The 15724-nt window shown below is 43.1% G+C and overlaps 1 protein-coding gene across 5 annotated transcripts in view; it reads right to left on the minus strand.

Moving 5' to 3' along the window:
- The window catches only part of slc12a4 (solute carrier family 12 member 4), a 184102-nt gene that overhangs the window by 54844 nt on the left and 113534 nt on the right, over positions 1–15724 (minus strand). For all 5 annotated transcript variants that reach the window (XM_085991376.1, XM_085991377.1, XM_085991381.1 and 2 more), the window contains exons 8-9: positions 10167–10378; positions 2316–2480 (exon numbers count right to left, since the gene is read on the minus strand). In XM_085991376.1, coding sequence (XP_085847502.1) covers positions 2316–2480; positions 10167–10378 — 377 coding nt within the window. The remainder of the gene's footprint in view (positions 1–2315; positions 2481–10166; positions 10379–15724) is intronic.

A 15724-nucleotide genomic window follows, 5' to 3' on the forward strand; every position in this document is an offset into this window, starting at 1 on the left:
GTCAGAAGGTGAGACACTCTACACAGAATACCCAGCATTTATGTGGCTGGTCCAGTTAAGTTCCTGGTCAATGGTGACCCACAGGATGTTGATGGTGGAGGATTCAGTGATGGTAATGCCCTTGAATGTCAAGGGACAGTGTACATTTCAAAAAGTACTTCATTGGCTGTAAAGCGCTTTGGGATGTCCGGTGGTCATGGAAGGCGCTAAATAAATGCAAGTCTTTCTTTTTTTTCCCCTTGCTGGGGATAGTCATTGCCTGGCACTTGTGTGGCACGAATGTTACTTGCCACTTATTAGCCCAAACCTAAACATCGTCCAGGGTCCAGGTCTTGCTGCATGTGAGCATGGACTGCTTCAGTATCTGAGGAGTTGCGAATGGAACTGAATACTATGCCATCATCAGTGAACATCCCCATGCCTGACCTTATGATGGAGGGAAGGTCATTGATGAAGCATCTGAAGATGGTTGGGCTGAGGACACTGCCCTGAGGAACTCCTGCAGCGATGTCCTCGGGCTGAGATGATTGGCCTTCAACAACCACAACCATCTTCCTTTGTGCTAGATATGACTCAAGCCAGTGGAGCGTTTCCCCCGATTCCCATTGACTTCAATTTTACTAGGGTTCCTTGATGCCACACTTGGTCAGACATTTGTCTGGGAAGTAGAAGTGACATGCTGACATATCACCCTGTAAACACATGTTCGGAGGAACAGGGAGTGCAGTGTACTAGAAGTGTATGGATCTAGCAAGTGCTCAAGTGTTGAATGCCTGGTAGCTCTCATTAACATTGAGGGCAGACTTCAGGCAATGCTGGAGAACCCTCTATTGGGTTAGAGGGACAGGAAGATTGAAAGCAATTCAGGCCTTACAAGCAGCAGCATTATTAAAGGGGCAGGCACAGTTAAAGCTCCATGGGAGAGCCAGATGATTGAGTTTTTGCATGCAGTCGGCCAGGATATTTATTTGGACAGTTTCAGATGACTTGTAAGTTTTTAATTTTATTTATAATTTGCATGCCAGTGCTCTTCATGTTAAATTTATAGGCCAGGACCCTGTGAATAATTTTGTATGGTTGTACCAGAACTGGGATGGCAACAGAACCCCAAGCAGCAATCCAAGCACCTGTGAAGTCCGTCTTGCAGGGAGTTGGTAAAAGGATGGCACTGTTGTACCAAGCAGTAGATGGAGGAAAATGGGAAACAAGAGTCAGAATGAAGATTGACAATGTGGGAGTAGAAAGAGAGTGCTGGTTTATTTGCAGTTTCTTATTTCACTGCACATAGAATTGAACAGATGTACGATGGGTGAGAGGGAAGAGTCCTACTCTGTTATAGGGAAACAATTTTCCGTCGCTCGGGAGAGGCCCAGGTAAATGACTTCAGCAGCTGTCAAGGGGGCTTATGGCTGTATTCCCTTGTCTACCTCTAAATAAGTTAGATCACAAAAGGGAAGGAAGGATGGCACAATTCTGAGCATGATTACAATCATTAAGTGCAACGGACCAACAACATTCTGCAACAACCACAGAAGGAACAAAGCAATTAAAAAAATTTATATAACCAAAAACAATGACCTTCCTTGACAATACCAGCCTACTCCTGAAAACAGACAGCAATTAAACAACTGGCCTGGAAGTCCCTGAACTGCACCTGGTGTTAAAACAGAGGTCTGACATTCGTCTGCATGCAATTTACAGTCCAGTGCCTCTTAAGTCTCAGGCAGCTTTAACCTCGTGAAAAACTGTGGAGGAAATCCTGCTGCAGAGCCGTTTAGGTGCAGAACAAGATCAAAAGAATAGCACCCTATTTTCTTGTGCATAGTGCTCGTTTTTCAGGCACTATTTGGTTGCTGAACACAGGAAAATCAATGTTTTTGCTTGTCAAGTTGAGAAATTTCAATACTGGAAAATGGTATACGCTTCTACTTTGTGCACTTTGCATCAGCATCAAACACCCTCTCTGTCCCAACAGTGAACCTTAACTCTAGCCTCAGAAAGGCACTCTACTACACAAATGCAAATTTTCCACTTCCTACATTAACCATCCCTACACCTCTGTGAATTAGATTCTAAATTTAGTGGCAAACCGTGCTGCTTTTGTTGTAGCGCCATACTCTTTAGAAACGGAGTTGTGTGTACCTAGTCTCATTTCCCCACAGACCTTTATAGGCAGCAGGGCAAAGACATTTTCATCCCAGTTTGGATGGGATTTGGTTCCTGACGTGAAAGGGTAGTGTGCGAACTCACTCTGCCATATAAGCATCTTGAAGAACATCATATGTTCTTTATTAAAGTAATTCAAGGTTCCTCACCAGTTACTGAAGGAAAGAAGATGCCAACCAACATAGTAAAGGTAGTAGTTATGTCTGCAAAAACATAGGCGGGCAGATTTTTCCTTGATCCAGAAGCTTCAACAGATGGCAAAGATTGCTTTTCGAGTATCTCCCCTTTGGCCATATAGTTGCTCCACAGGTTTCCTACATCAAAATTGAAGATTAATTAGTGAAAGCTCAATTGCAGCAGATTGAAAGGAAGCTAATCATCACATTCAAAACCTATCAGGCAAACTTCTTCCATTATGCTGATATTTATAAAAGTCTATGCGATTCAGAATCTTTCAATGATGATTTTACACAAAAAATATCACTGAATATTGCTAGGTTAAAGATTCAAATTCTAGAAATCTTCAAAGTTAGTAACCAAAATTTTTAGCAGATCTGCAAAAAAGTACAGCTGCTGCATTTTAAACATTTTCAAAGAAATTACAGACTTAAAGAAATTATAGTCTGAGACACTATGTAAACATTACCATATGATAACCACAATATATTAAATTATCCAACATAGCAGTATTTGTGAATTACTCATCTGTCCCACATATTCTCACACATACTACAGTAAAAGGTAGTAAATCAGATTGGTGAAATGATGGTTCTTTTCAAAATGTAAAGGACCCACAAATTCCAATAAGTAAACAAGGAGAATATCCTATTCAACTCTTTCCACTGAGTTTCTGCATTAATCCACAAGCTTTTGTCGAAATAGACCACATTCCAAGTACTGCTGGTAATGGCACTGGGTATGCAGAGGCTATGTCACAGATAAAAGTAAAATTCAACTTTTGTGAAACAATTAATTTGGGCATCATTTATGTCCACATAGTGCACAGGAGGAGATACAGGTTTCTTTTCATTATTTAGCAGGTGCCTAAAAATGTATGATACATAATTACAGGCTAGTGCTATAACCTGAGAAGAACATGTAACAAGGGTAATACAGTAATCATGGGGGACTTTAATCTACATATAGACTGGGCAAACCAAATTTGCAGTAATAGGACAAATTCATGGAATGTATGCAAGATAGTTTTCTAGATCAGTATCTTGAGGAACCAACTAGGTAACAGGCTATTTTAGATTTAGTATTGTGCACAGGCTATTTTAGATTTAGTATTGTGCAATGAGAAAGGGTTAATTAATAACCTTGTACTAAAGGGGCCTTTAGGGAAGAGTGACCATAATATGATAGAATTTTATATTGAGTTTGAAAGTGAGTCAAAACCAAAACTAGGGTCTTAAATCTAAACAAAGCAAACTACGTAGGTATGAGGGGCGAGTTGGCTAAGGTAGATTTGGAAACGACATTAAAAAGGTAAGACGGTAGACGAGCAATGGCTAGCATTTACAGAAGTAATACATCATTTACAACAAATATACATTCCTTTAAGGCACAAAAACCCTACAGGAGAAGTGGCCCAACCGTGGCTAACAAGAGAAGTTATTATAGTATTAGATCAAAGGAAGAGGCTTATAATGTTGCCAAAAATAGTAAGCCTGAGGTTTGGGAGGATTTTAGAATTCAGCAAAGGAGGACCAAGAAATTGACAAAGAAAGGGAAAATAGAATGAGAGAGTAAACTAGCGTGAGACATAAAAACAGACTGTAAAAGCTTCTACAGGTATGTAAAAAGGAAAAAATTAGAGAAAGTGCATGTGGGTCCCTTACAGGCTAAGACAGGAGAAATTATAATGGGGAACAAGGAAATGGCAGAGAAATTAAACAAATACTTTGGGCAGGATTTTCATTGGGTCGTGGAGGCGGGATTGAAGGCATGTGGAGGGGGTTAAAATCCTTAAATCGGGGGGGGGCACGAACCCATCCCGCCCCCATGCCAGTTTCAAAGGAGGCGGGTACCCAACCCGCACTCCCGAGGTGGGAAGGGGATTAGTGCCAATTAACTGCCCGTTAACAGGTAGTTAACAGGCAGTTTTTAGCCTAATCCCTATTTTCATTGGTGAAACGTGGGATTCCCGACGGCTCCAAACCACGCCAAGTTAGCGAGTCGGGCCATCGGGCTGAAGGGCTTGGAGGGTTCAAGATATCCGGTGTTCAGGTGAGCGATGGGTGTATGAGTGCAGAGGTAAGTGTGTTTAAAGAAGTTTTACTTATATTCAGGTCTCGGGAGTCCCTCATCTCACCAGCACAGAAAGCAGAATGGCTGCGATCTGTCAAAAATTGCAACATTCAACTTTCTGTTCCGGAGAGATCTCTAAATCATCCTGAGAGGAAGGAATTAACTTGGAGTACAGATTGTCAGTGTTTGACAGCTTCAAACATATGTGAAACGCTGATATTTCATCTGTCAAAAGGTCTTGACAGATGAAATATCAATCTGTGAAGTCACCTGTTGCTGGGTGGTCCTTAATTGGCCTACTGAGCCCGCTGGGCGGGCTCAACAAGGTCAATCAAGTCAAAATCGCATGGATTGGCTAGAACTCGATGGAGGCGGGACTACAACCCCGAAAGTTGTAGTCCCACCTCCTCAATGAAAATCCAGCCCCTTGTGTCTGTCTTCACGGAAGACGACGCAAAAAACTTCCCGGAAATAGTGGAGAACCAAGGGTCTAGCGAGAATGAGGAACTGAAAGAAATTAGTATTAATAAAAAAAATAGCACTGGAGAAATTAATGGGACTGAAAGCTGATAAATTCCCTGGACCTGATGGCCTACATCCTAGGGTTTTGAAAGAGGTGGCTATAGCGATAGTGGATGCACTGTTGTCATTTTCCAAAATTCCATAGATTCTAGAACGGTTCCCGCGGATTGGAAGGTGGCAAATGTAACCCCACTATTTAAGAAAGGAGAGAGAGAGAGAGAAAATGGCGAACTACAGACCAGTTAGCCTGACATCAGTAGTAGGGAAAATGCTAGAATCTATTATTAATGACGAGGTAACATAGAAACATAGAAGATAGGAGCAGGAGTAGGCCATTCGGCCCTTCGAGCCTGCTCCGCCATTCAACGAGATCATGGCTGATCATCCAAACCCTAGCACCCGGTCCCTACACCGACAGCCATCCCACCCAAGCCCTATCCCCGTAACCCCGTAACCCCACGTATTTAATCCCCCCTAACACTAAGGGCCAATTTTTATCATGGCCAATCAACCTAACCCGCACATCTTTGGACTGTGGGAGGAAACCGGAGCACCCGGAGGAAACCCACGCAAACACGGGGAGAATGTGCAAACTCCACACAGTCACCCGAGGCCGGATTTGAACCCGGGTCCCTGGCGCTGTGAGGCAACAGTGCTAACCACTATGCCACCGTGCTCCCCAGTGGCACTTAGAAAATAATAATAGGATTGGGCAGAGTCAACACGGATTTATGAAAGGGAAATCGTGTTTGACAAATCAGAGTTTTTTGAGGTTGTAACTAGCAGAATAGATAAGGGAGAACCAACGGATATGGTGTATTTGGATTTTTAGAAGGCATTCGATAAGGTGCCACACAAGAGGTTATGAAACAAAATTAGGGCTCATGGGATTGGGGGTAATAAACTAGCATGGATTGAGGATTAGTCAACGGACAGAAAACAGAAGGAATAAACGGGTCATTTTCCGGTTGGCAGGCTGTAACTAGTGGGGTACCACAAGGATCAGTGCTTGGGCCTCAGCTATTCACAATCTTCATCAATGATTTGACTGAGGGGACCAAATGTAATATATATCCAAGTTTGCCGTTGATACATAGCTGGGTGGGATTGTAAGTTGTGAGGAGGATGCAAGGAGGCTTCAAGGGGATATAGACAAGCTAAGTGAGTGGGCAAGAACATGGCAAATGGAATATAATGTGGAGAAATGTGAAGTTATCCACTTTGGTAGGAAAAATAGAAAAGCAGAGTATTTTTTAAATGGTGAGAGATTGGGAAATGTTGGTGTTCAGAGGGACCTGGGTGTCCTTGTACATGAATCACTGAGTTAACATGCAGGTACAGCAAGCATTTAGGAAAACAAATGGTATGTTGGCCTTTATTACAAGAGGATTTGAGTATAAGAATAAAGACGTCTTACTGCAATTATATAGGGCCCTGGTGAGACCACACCTGGAGTATTGTGTACAGTTTTGGTCTCCTTACCTAAGGAAAGATATACTTGCCATAGAGGGAGTGCAACAAAGATTTACCAGACCGGTTCTTGGATTGGGGGGGGGGGGGGGGATTGTCCTATGAGGAGAGATTGAATAGACTAGGCCTATATTCTCTGGAGTTTAGAAGAATGAGAGGTGATCTCATTGAAACATACACAATTTTTACAGGGCTTGACAGGGTAGATGCAGGGAGGATGTTTCCCCTTGCTAGGGAGTCTAGAACCAGGGGTCACAGTCTCAGAATAAGGGGTCAGCCATTTAGGATTGAGATGAGGAGAAATTTCTTCACTCAGAGGGTGTTGAATCTTTGGAATTCTCTACCCCAGAGGGCTGTGGAGGCTCAGTCGTTGAATATATTCAAGACAGAGATCGATAGATTTTTGAATATTAAGGGAATCAAGGGATATGGGGATAGCGCAGGAAAGTGGAGATGAGGTAGAAGATCAGCCATGATCTCATTGAATGGCGAAACAGGCTCGAAGGGCCAAACGGCCTACTCCTGCTCCTATTTCTTATGTAACATGGATGAAGTCTATGAATGGAGTTATGTACAATTTAAGCCACATACAATGTTGTAGTAAATTTCAATTTGTTAATTACTTAAGCAATGGCCTTATTTTGTCCCTCCAATACTATTAGGTTTCAGTGCTTTCCATTTACCCAACAATGTCAAAATACCTATATTTTATGTTCTAATAGCACAGAGAATCTTATTTGATCACTGGTTGTTTAAAACCGGAACCTCAGTTGATATAGATTCACTTAGCAATAAAACTGGGCAACAGCATTAGGTTAACATTTTACCAGTATTATTGAAATGAATACATATCATTTTCAAATGTTAATGTTTTCTACAGAAATATAATAATTTTGTGTTTGTGATGCACTTATCAGAAAATGTTCAAGTTTGCCTCTTGTTGAAGTTAGATATTTTTCAGCATCATTTTTGTCAATAAATCGGTGAATCCAATAACTTCACAAGACAAGTACAAATTCTTTTTGGTGACTAACATATTCGAGCTGACTAGGAGTTCTACAGTCCACACTGAGATGGAATTACATTTAAAGGCATGGACTTATCAGGAACAATTGGCACAAATTTGTAAAGGGCGGGAAAGAGACTCATAATTATTACTGGAAGAATGAAGGAGTAGGTTAGAAGAATTCTGACTCCGCACCGCCCCCCCCCCACCCCCACCCCCACCCCCCCAGGGTCATTTGAACATTGCCTGCTTTATCACAAGTGGTTATTCCGGCAGAGATTGCAACATTAATTAGAAAGAAAATGGACATGTATTTCAAAAATAAATAATGTAAGAGGATATGGGAAACGACAGAGGAATGGGATTATAGGGATAGTTCCGGCTAGCACCGGCTTAGGTATGATGGGCCTTCATGGACTTCATTGTGTGCCATCATTTCTATGACTTGAAGATTCTAAAAGGTTCACAAAGCATTTTCTTTTCCTGCTGTCAGAATTTAGCTTTATTGCTATTGCTAGACAGGATTGGGCCAGCAGCCCATTTTACACCCTGCCTGATTATACTTTCAACTGACTTCAATGGAAATTAAATATGGGTGGGATGTAAAATGGACAGCAGACATCCAGTCAGTTTCATGCCAGTTGGGTTAGGTTAAAATTACCCCAATTGTCTTTTAGATACTTTTCCACATTCTTTCCTGCAGGTTATTTTAGTGTAATCATTTCCATACATTTCCTATCACAGGGCATTTAAGTTCTCTTAATTTTAAGCTGAACTAACTATAGTGGAATCATGACCATTTTATCCCACCTTTGTGATCAAAGCCATCGTGTTATTTGATCAACTTAATTTTTCTACTCTATTGCATGGATGGGGATAAATTTTAAATTTAAAAATAGATGATTAAAAAGTCACTTTTGATGTAAATGGTTATCCTACTCTGTTCACATTGGCCCAGATTTTGCTGTCAGTGGCAAAGGAACGGCGCTCGCCAGTCACTACACTGGCTTTTGAGCGGCAACCTGCTGTCATCAGGCAGCTGATCCAGTGCACGCCCTCTACAGGGGATCTGTGGCATGTGCGAGCAGGCCAAGCATCAGCATGTCTCTTCAACCAATCAGACTGAAGAATCCTCACTGAGACACGCAGAATCAAAATCAATGTTTTTTAATCCTGTCTTGAAGATCGCGGAAACTCTATTTATGCTCAATGTAACGTGTGCTTAAAACTCAGCGATGTTTGGCTGATATCAGGTGAATTGTGCTGGACTAGTGCAAACTAGTGGATACTCTAGGCTCCAGAGTGAATTATTGTATTACATTTAGATTTCAAGTATTTCTATGTAGGAACTACCAAAATATACAGAATTATTTTAGATAACTGGACAATTTGATGTTATTTACTTCAACGTTAAAATACTGTTTAGTTCAATAAATTCAAAGGGTCATAATTTGCTGTCAGAGTGAATCTAATGAGTGGCGTCTGCCGTTAGTTAGACTTGCCCTTACCTGTTTAATTTCAATGATATTTTGCATTACAAGTTGCTGGAAGTGCGAGCTGAAAAACTCTCAGCAAGGGAAACTGGGCATCTGGGACCCGAGTGAAAAAGGCAACAACAGTGTATCTCCTTAACTAATGAGATTGAAAGATTGTGAGATAAACAGCACAAGGACTGAGAAGGAAGTGTATATTAGAGTGGGTGAATTCAATGTCAAATCTGAGAAATAAAGAGGGAAAGAAAGATTGGATTGAGAGGAGAGGCAGAAAGGAATGTAAAAACATTTTTTCCCCCTTATAATTTCACATTTTTAAAATCACTAACAATTAAAACCTGAAGGAATGAACCCCCACACTTGGAATAGTTAATTTTCAGTGTCAGAGAGGTTGACTGGCAGTAATTAACACTTGGCACATCGTTAAAAAAATCTGACAGCGAATCCATGTTTGATTAAATATGCACGAAACTTAAATGGCTTCAAAACAAGGTCCTTATGTCACTTCAGACCAACTGTGGTGAGTTCAGTTTGTATTTACCGTGCAAGTACAGCAACTTCACGCTGCTCGATGCATTTCAATGGCGAGCCAGCCAGCGAGATGCCGTTTTTGTGAAGCCAATGGTGAAACATCTCGGACAGCAACTTTTGGATTTTTGCATTTAAATCACACATCTGTCATCGCCTGAAACTGCTGTAACATTTGCGCATAAATAACTGAGTGCTATTAGCCTCGCCGTTATTTTGACAGCAAATTATGGGCCACTGTGGCAATAAACAACAGCACAAAATGAACCCACTTACCTTTGGGATAGAATTAGGCCTATAAAATGTAAATGATTGGTTTACACCCAACTAATCTGAATTGGGACATAGTACACAAAAATAAGTTGTTGTTTCCTTCATTTGAATGGTAAGAAGTACTGATATTGTGCACACATGTCCACCAGGCTGGACACAGTTTACTCAAAACAGTTATTTCATTTAGGTCTTTTTTCTGGTGATGAATGGGCTACAATATAATTCTAGTCTGATGGGATTTAGGCACGAAGTGAAGCTTGTAAGGTAAACGGAGGCCCTCTAGTGGATCAACAAATTAAAATGAATAAGGTAATTGAGGCCAGTAATTGTACTTCCTATTGCAATAATCCAACTTGGAAAGTATGACATTCTGCACCATTTCAAACATACATAAATAGCTCCTGTTAGCCATAAAAAATTACATAAAATGTGCATTTAATAACCAGCTTTATACAAACCTTTTATTATGCCACTTGCTACACCTGGAATTCCTTGGATTTCTGTGACATTATTTTGAACAAAATACTCATCACAAGTGTCTGTTAGATTTTTACTACTGCAGAACAGGTCCCACAATTTTGTAGCCACAGTCAAATTGTTTTCAACTGTGGTTTTGGCACAAACATCGAATAGATTTCTGGAGAGAGTTCGATTACCCAACATGCAAATCCTAAAGATAAACAAAAGAGCATTTTCTCATGTTGCAGTATAATTTTCATTAAAACTTCCCTTGCAGATAGTTACACAATAGTACCAAGCATTATGCAGCAAAAAGAACATGTGCTCACAAACTTTTCTACAAACTCAAAGCTCTTATTTTTCTTCTTTAAAATGTAAAAAATATTCCTTCGGATTATTTTTGACTAGTTCCAACAATAGAATCATAGAATGATATAGCACAGAAGGAGGACATTCGGCCCATGACGCCTCTTCGTATGAGCTATCCAGCCCTGCTCTTTCCCCATAGCCCTGTAAATTTTTTCCCCTTCAAGTATTTATCCAATTCCCTTTTGAAAGTTACGACTGAATCTGCTTCCACCACCCTTTCAGGTAGTGCATTACAGAGCACAACAACTCACTGTGTAATTTTTTCTTCCCTCATGTCACCTCTGGTTCTGTTGCCTGACCTTAAATCGGTGTCCTCTGGTTACATAGAAACATAAAAGATAGGGGCAGGAGTAGGCCATTCGGCCCCTCGAGCCTGCTCCGCCATTCAATGCGATCATGGCTGATCATCCAAATTCAGTACCCGGTCCCTGCTTTCTCCCCATACCCCTTGATCCCTTTAGCCTTAAGAAATATATCCAACTCCTTCTTGAATATATTTAATGAATTGGCCTCTACTGACCCTCCTGCCAATGGAAATAGTTTCTCCTTATTTACTCTATCAAAACTGTTAAGAATTTTGAATACCTCCACCAAACCTCCTCAGCTCAAAGTAGAACAAAGCCAGCTTCTCCAGTCTCTCCACATAACTGAAGTCCCTCAATCCTGGCACCATTCAAGTAAATCTCTTCTGCACCTTCTCTAAGGCCTTGACATCCTTCCTAAAGTGTGATGCCCAGAATTGAACACAATAATCCAGCTGAGGCCTAACCAGTGTTTTATAAAAGTGTAGCATAACTTCCTTGCTTTTGTACTCTATTCCTCTATTAATAAAGCCAAGGATCCCATATGCTTTTATAACAGCCTTCTCAACCTGTCCTGCCATCTTCAAAGATTTGTGTACATACATCCCCAGGTCTCTATGTTCCTGCACCACCTTTAAAATTGTACCATTTAGTTCATATTACCTCTCATTCTTCCTACCAGAATTAATTACTTCACACTTTTCTGCATTAAATTGCATCTGTCATGTATCTGCCCATTTCACCAGTCTGTATGGTCTCCTGAAGTCTGTTACGATCCTCCTCATTGTTTACTACATTGCCGAGTTTCGTGTCATAGAATAGTACAGCACAGGAGGCGGCATTCAGTCCATAGTCTGCACCAGCTCTTTCGAAGAGCAACCCAGTTAGTCCCACTCCCCCACTCTTTCCCCATATCCCTGTAATTTTTTCTCCTTCAAGTATTTAGCCAATTCCCTTTTGAAGGCCAATATTGAATCTGTATCCACCACCCTATCAGGCAGTGCATTCCAAATTCTAACCGCTCGTTGTGTAAAAAGGTTTTCCTCATGTCACTTCTGGTTCTTTTGCCAATCACCTTCAATTGGTGTCCTCTCATAATCGACACTTCATGATTTTAAATACCTCTATCAAATCTCCTCTTAGCCTTATCTGCTCTAAGGAGAACAACCCCAGCTTCTCCAGTCTATTCACGTAACTGGTTCCAGGGATGAGGGATCACATTCTAGTAAATCTCTCTGTACCCTCTCCAAAGCCTTCACGTCCTTCCTAAAGTGTGGGGCCCAGAATTGGATACAATACTCCAGCTGGGGCCAAACTAGTGTTTTATATAGGTTTAGCATAACTTCTTGGCTTTTGTACTCTTATGCAAATATTTATAAAGCCCAGAATTTCATTGCTAACTGCCGCCGTGACATCGGCCGTCTCCATTTCTCGGCTCCCCTCACTCACTCCAACCTACCTCCCTCTGAACTTGCAGCACGCCATTCTCTCAGATCCAACCCCGACATTATCATTAAACCTGCTGACAAGGGTGGTGCTGTTGTTTGGTGAACCGACCTCTAACGAGCCGAAGCTGAACGCCAACTCTCCGACACCTCCTCCTAGACCATGACCCCACTACCGAACATCAGACCACCGTTTCCAAGACTGTCACTGACCTCATCTCCTCTGGCGATCTTCCCCCCGCGGCCACCAACCTCATAGTTCCCCAACCCCGCACAGCCCGCTTCTACCTCCTTCCCAAGATCCACAAACAGGACTGCCCTGGTAGACCCATTGTTTCAGCCTGTTCTTGCCCCACGGAACTAATCTCTTCCTATCTCGGCTCTATCTTTTCTCCCCTTGTCCAGTCTCTTCCCACCTACATCCGCAACTCTTCTGACGCCCTCTGCCACTTTAACAGTTTCCAGTTTCCTGGCCCCAACCACCTCCTTTTCACCATGGACGTACAATCCCTCTACAGCTCCATCCCCCACCAGGATGGCCTGAGGGCGCTCCGCTTCTTCCTTGAACAGAGGCCCAACCAGTCCCCATTCACCACCACACTCCTCCACCTGGCTGAACTTGTTCTCACATTGAACAACTTCTCCTTTGACTCCACTCATTTCCTCCAAATCAAAGGTGTTGCTATGGGTACTCGCATGGGTCCTAGCTATGCCTGCCTTTTCGTGGGATATGTGGAACACTCTTTGTTCCAGTCCTACTCGGGTCCCCTCCCTCACCTCTTTTTCCAGTACATTGATGACAGTATCGGTGCCGTATCCCGCTCTCGCCCTGAACTAGACAATTTCATTCACTTTGCCTCCAATTTCCACCCTGCCCTCACATGGTCCATCTCCAACTCTTCCCTTCCTCGACTTCTCCCTCTCCATCTCTGGGGATAGGTTATTGACCAACATTCACTACAAGCCCACTGATTCCCACAGTTACCTGGACTACACTTCCTCCCACCCCGCCTCCTGTAAGGACTCTATTCCATTCTCCCAGTTTCTCCGTCTCATCTGCTCCGACGATGCCACCTTCCACACCAGTGCTTCCGGCATGTCTTCCTTTTTCCTCAACCGAGGATTCCCCTCTACCGTGGTTGACACGGCCCTCGTCCGTTCTATCTCCCGCACTTCTGCCTTCACCCCTGCCCCTCCCTCCCGGAACCACGACAGGGTTCCCCTTGTCCTCACCTTTCACCCCACCAGCCTCCACATTCAACGGATCAGCCTCCGCCATTTCGGCCACCTCCAACGTGATCCCACCACCAAACACATCTTCCCCTCCCCTTTCAGCATTCTGTAGGGACCGCTCCCTCCGAGACACCCTAGTCCACTCCTCTATCACCCCCAGCATCCCTTCCCCTTCGCCCGGCACCTTCCCGTGCAAGCGCAGGAGATGCAACACCTGCCCTTATACTTCCCCCCCATCCCACTGTCCAGGGCCCCAAACACCCCTTCCAGGTGAAACAGCGATTTACTTGTACTACTTGCAATCTAGTATACTGTATTCGCTGCTCACAATGTGGTCTCCTCTACATTGGGGAGACCAAACGCAGATTGGGTGACCGCTTTGCGGAACACCTCGGTTCAGTCCGTAAGGGTGACCCCGAGCTTCCGGTTGCCTGTCATTTTAATTCACTGCTCCATTCCCACTCAGACCTCACCGTACTCGGGCTCTTGCATTGTTCCACGGACACCCAGCGTAAGCTCGAGGAACAGCACCTCATCTTCCGATTAGGCACTTTACAGCCTTCCGGACTCAATATCGAGTTCAACAATTTCAGATCATAACCTCAGCCCCTATTACATTTTTATATATATTTTTTATCCACACCTTTGTTTTGTGCCCTTCCCCCTTTTTTTCTCTCCCACATGGCAGCTGTCTCTCATTCTGCCAGCGCATTTCACACCTAATCTAGAGCTGTCTTTTGTCTCTCCACTAGTCCTATCACCATCTTGTCTCATTTTGAATACCTCTTAATGTCTCTTCACTTCTCTTTTGTTCTCTCATCCCCATTTCCCAGCCCCCAAACTGGCCTTTTAATCTGTTTCATTTCCTGTGTTTTTTCAGTCCTGACGAAGGGTTTCGACCTGAAACGTTGACTCTATTTCTCTCTCCACGGATGTTGCCTGGCCTGAGTTTTTCCAGCATTTTCTGTTGTTATTTCCCATATGCTTTATTAGCCTGTCCTGCCACCTTCAAAGATTAGTGCACAAATACCCCCAGGTCGGTTTCTCTCTTGCACCCCCTTTAAAATTATACCATTTAGCATGTATTGTCGCTCCTCATTCTTGCTACCAAAATGTATAACCTCACACTTATCTGCATTGAATTTCATCTGCCATGTGTTTGACCATTCCACCAGCCTGTCTATGTCCTCTTGAAGTCTACTCCTATCTTCCTCACTATTTACTACACTTCCAAGTTTTGTGTTACCTGCAAATTTGTGCCATGTACTCCCCACCCCCCCTCTGCAAAAGTCCAGGTAATTAATGTACATCAAAAACAGAAGTGGTCCTAGCACTGAACCTTGGGGAACTCCACTGTAGACCTCCCTCCAGTCCAATAAACAGCCATTCACCACAACTGTCTGTTTTCTATCCCTTAGCCAATTTTGTATCCTTGCAGCTACTGCCCATTTATCCCATGGGCTTAAATTTTGCGAACAAGCCTAATATGTGGTACTTTATCAAATGCCTTTTGAAAGCCCATATACAGAACATCAACTGCACTGCCCTCATCCACCCTCTCTGTTACCTCGTTAAAAAACTCAATCAAGTTAGCCAAACACAATTTGCCCTCAACAAATCCATGCTGGCTCTTCTTTATTAGTCCATGCTTGCCCAAATGGCTGTTTAGTTTTCTCCTGGATTATTGTTTCTAAAAGCTTCCCCACCACAGATGTTAAACTGACTGGCCTGTAATTGCCAGGTTTATCCTTCTCCCCTTTTTTAAAAAAAAACCAAGGGTGTAACATTTGCAATCCTCTAGTCCTTTGGCACCACCCCTGTATCCAAGGATTGTGGCCAGCATCTCCGCAATTTCTAGCCTTACTTCCCTCAGCAACCTAGGATACATTCCATCCGGGCTGGGTGACCAATCCACTTTCAGTACTGCCAGCCTTTCTGTTACCTCTTTTTAAAAATCTCATCCAGTATCTCAGCAACCTCCTCATTATGCCCTGAATAACCAAGTCCAGGTCATTAATATATAATCAAAAAGAGCAGTGGTCCGGATACCAACCCCATGGGAACTACAGTGGGGAGGAATTTTCTGGGGCGGGCGGGGGGGGGGGGGGGTTCAGCGGGCAGGATCGGTGGCAGGTCGGGTGCCACACACCTTTTCCAATGTCGGGTCTGTCAGCGCTGAGCAGACCCAACAAGCAGCGGCGGGGGAAC

The sequence above is a fragment of the Somniosus microcephalus genome, chromosome 6 (assembly GCF_052327205.1).
Source record: "Somniosus microcephalus isolate GS21.2 chromosome 6, FLI_Smic_1.0, whole genome shotgun sequence".
Taxonomy (NCBI): domain Eukaryota; kingdom Metazoa; phylum Chordata; class Chondrichthyes; order Squaliformes; family Somniosidae; genus Somniosus; species Somniosus microcephalus.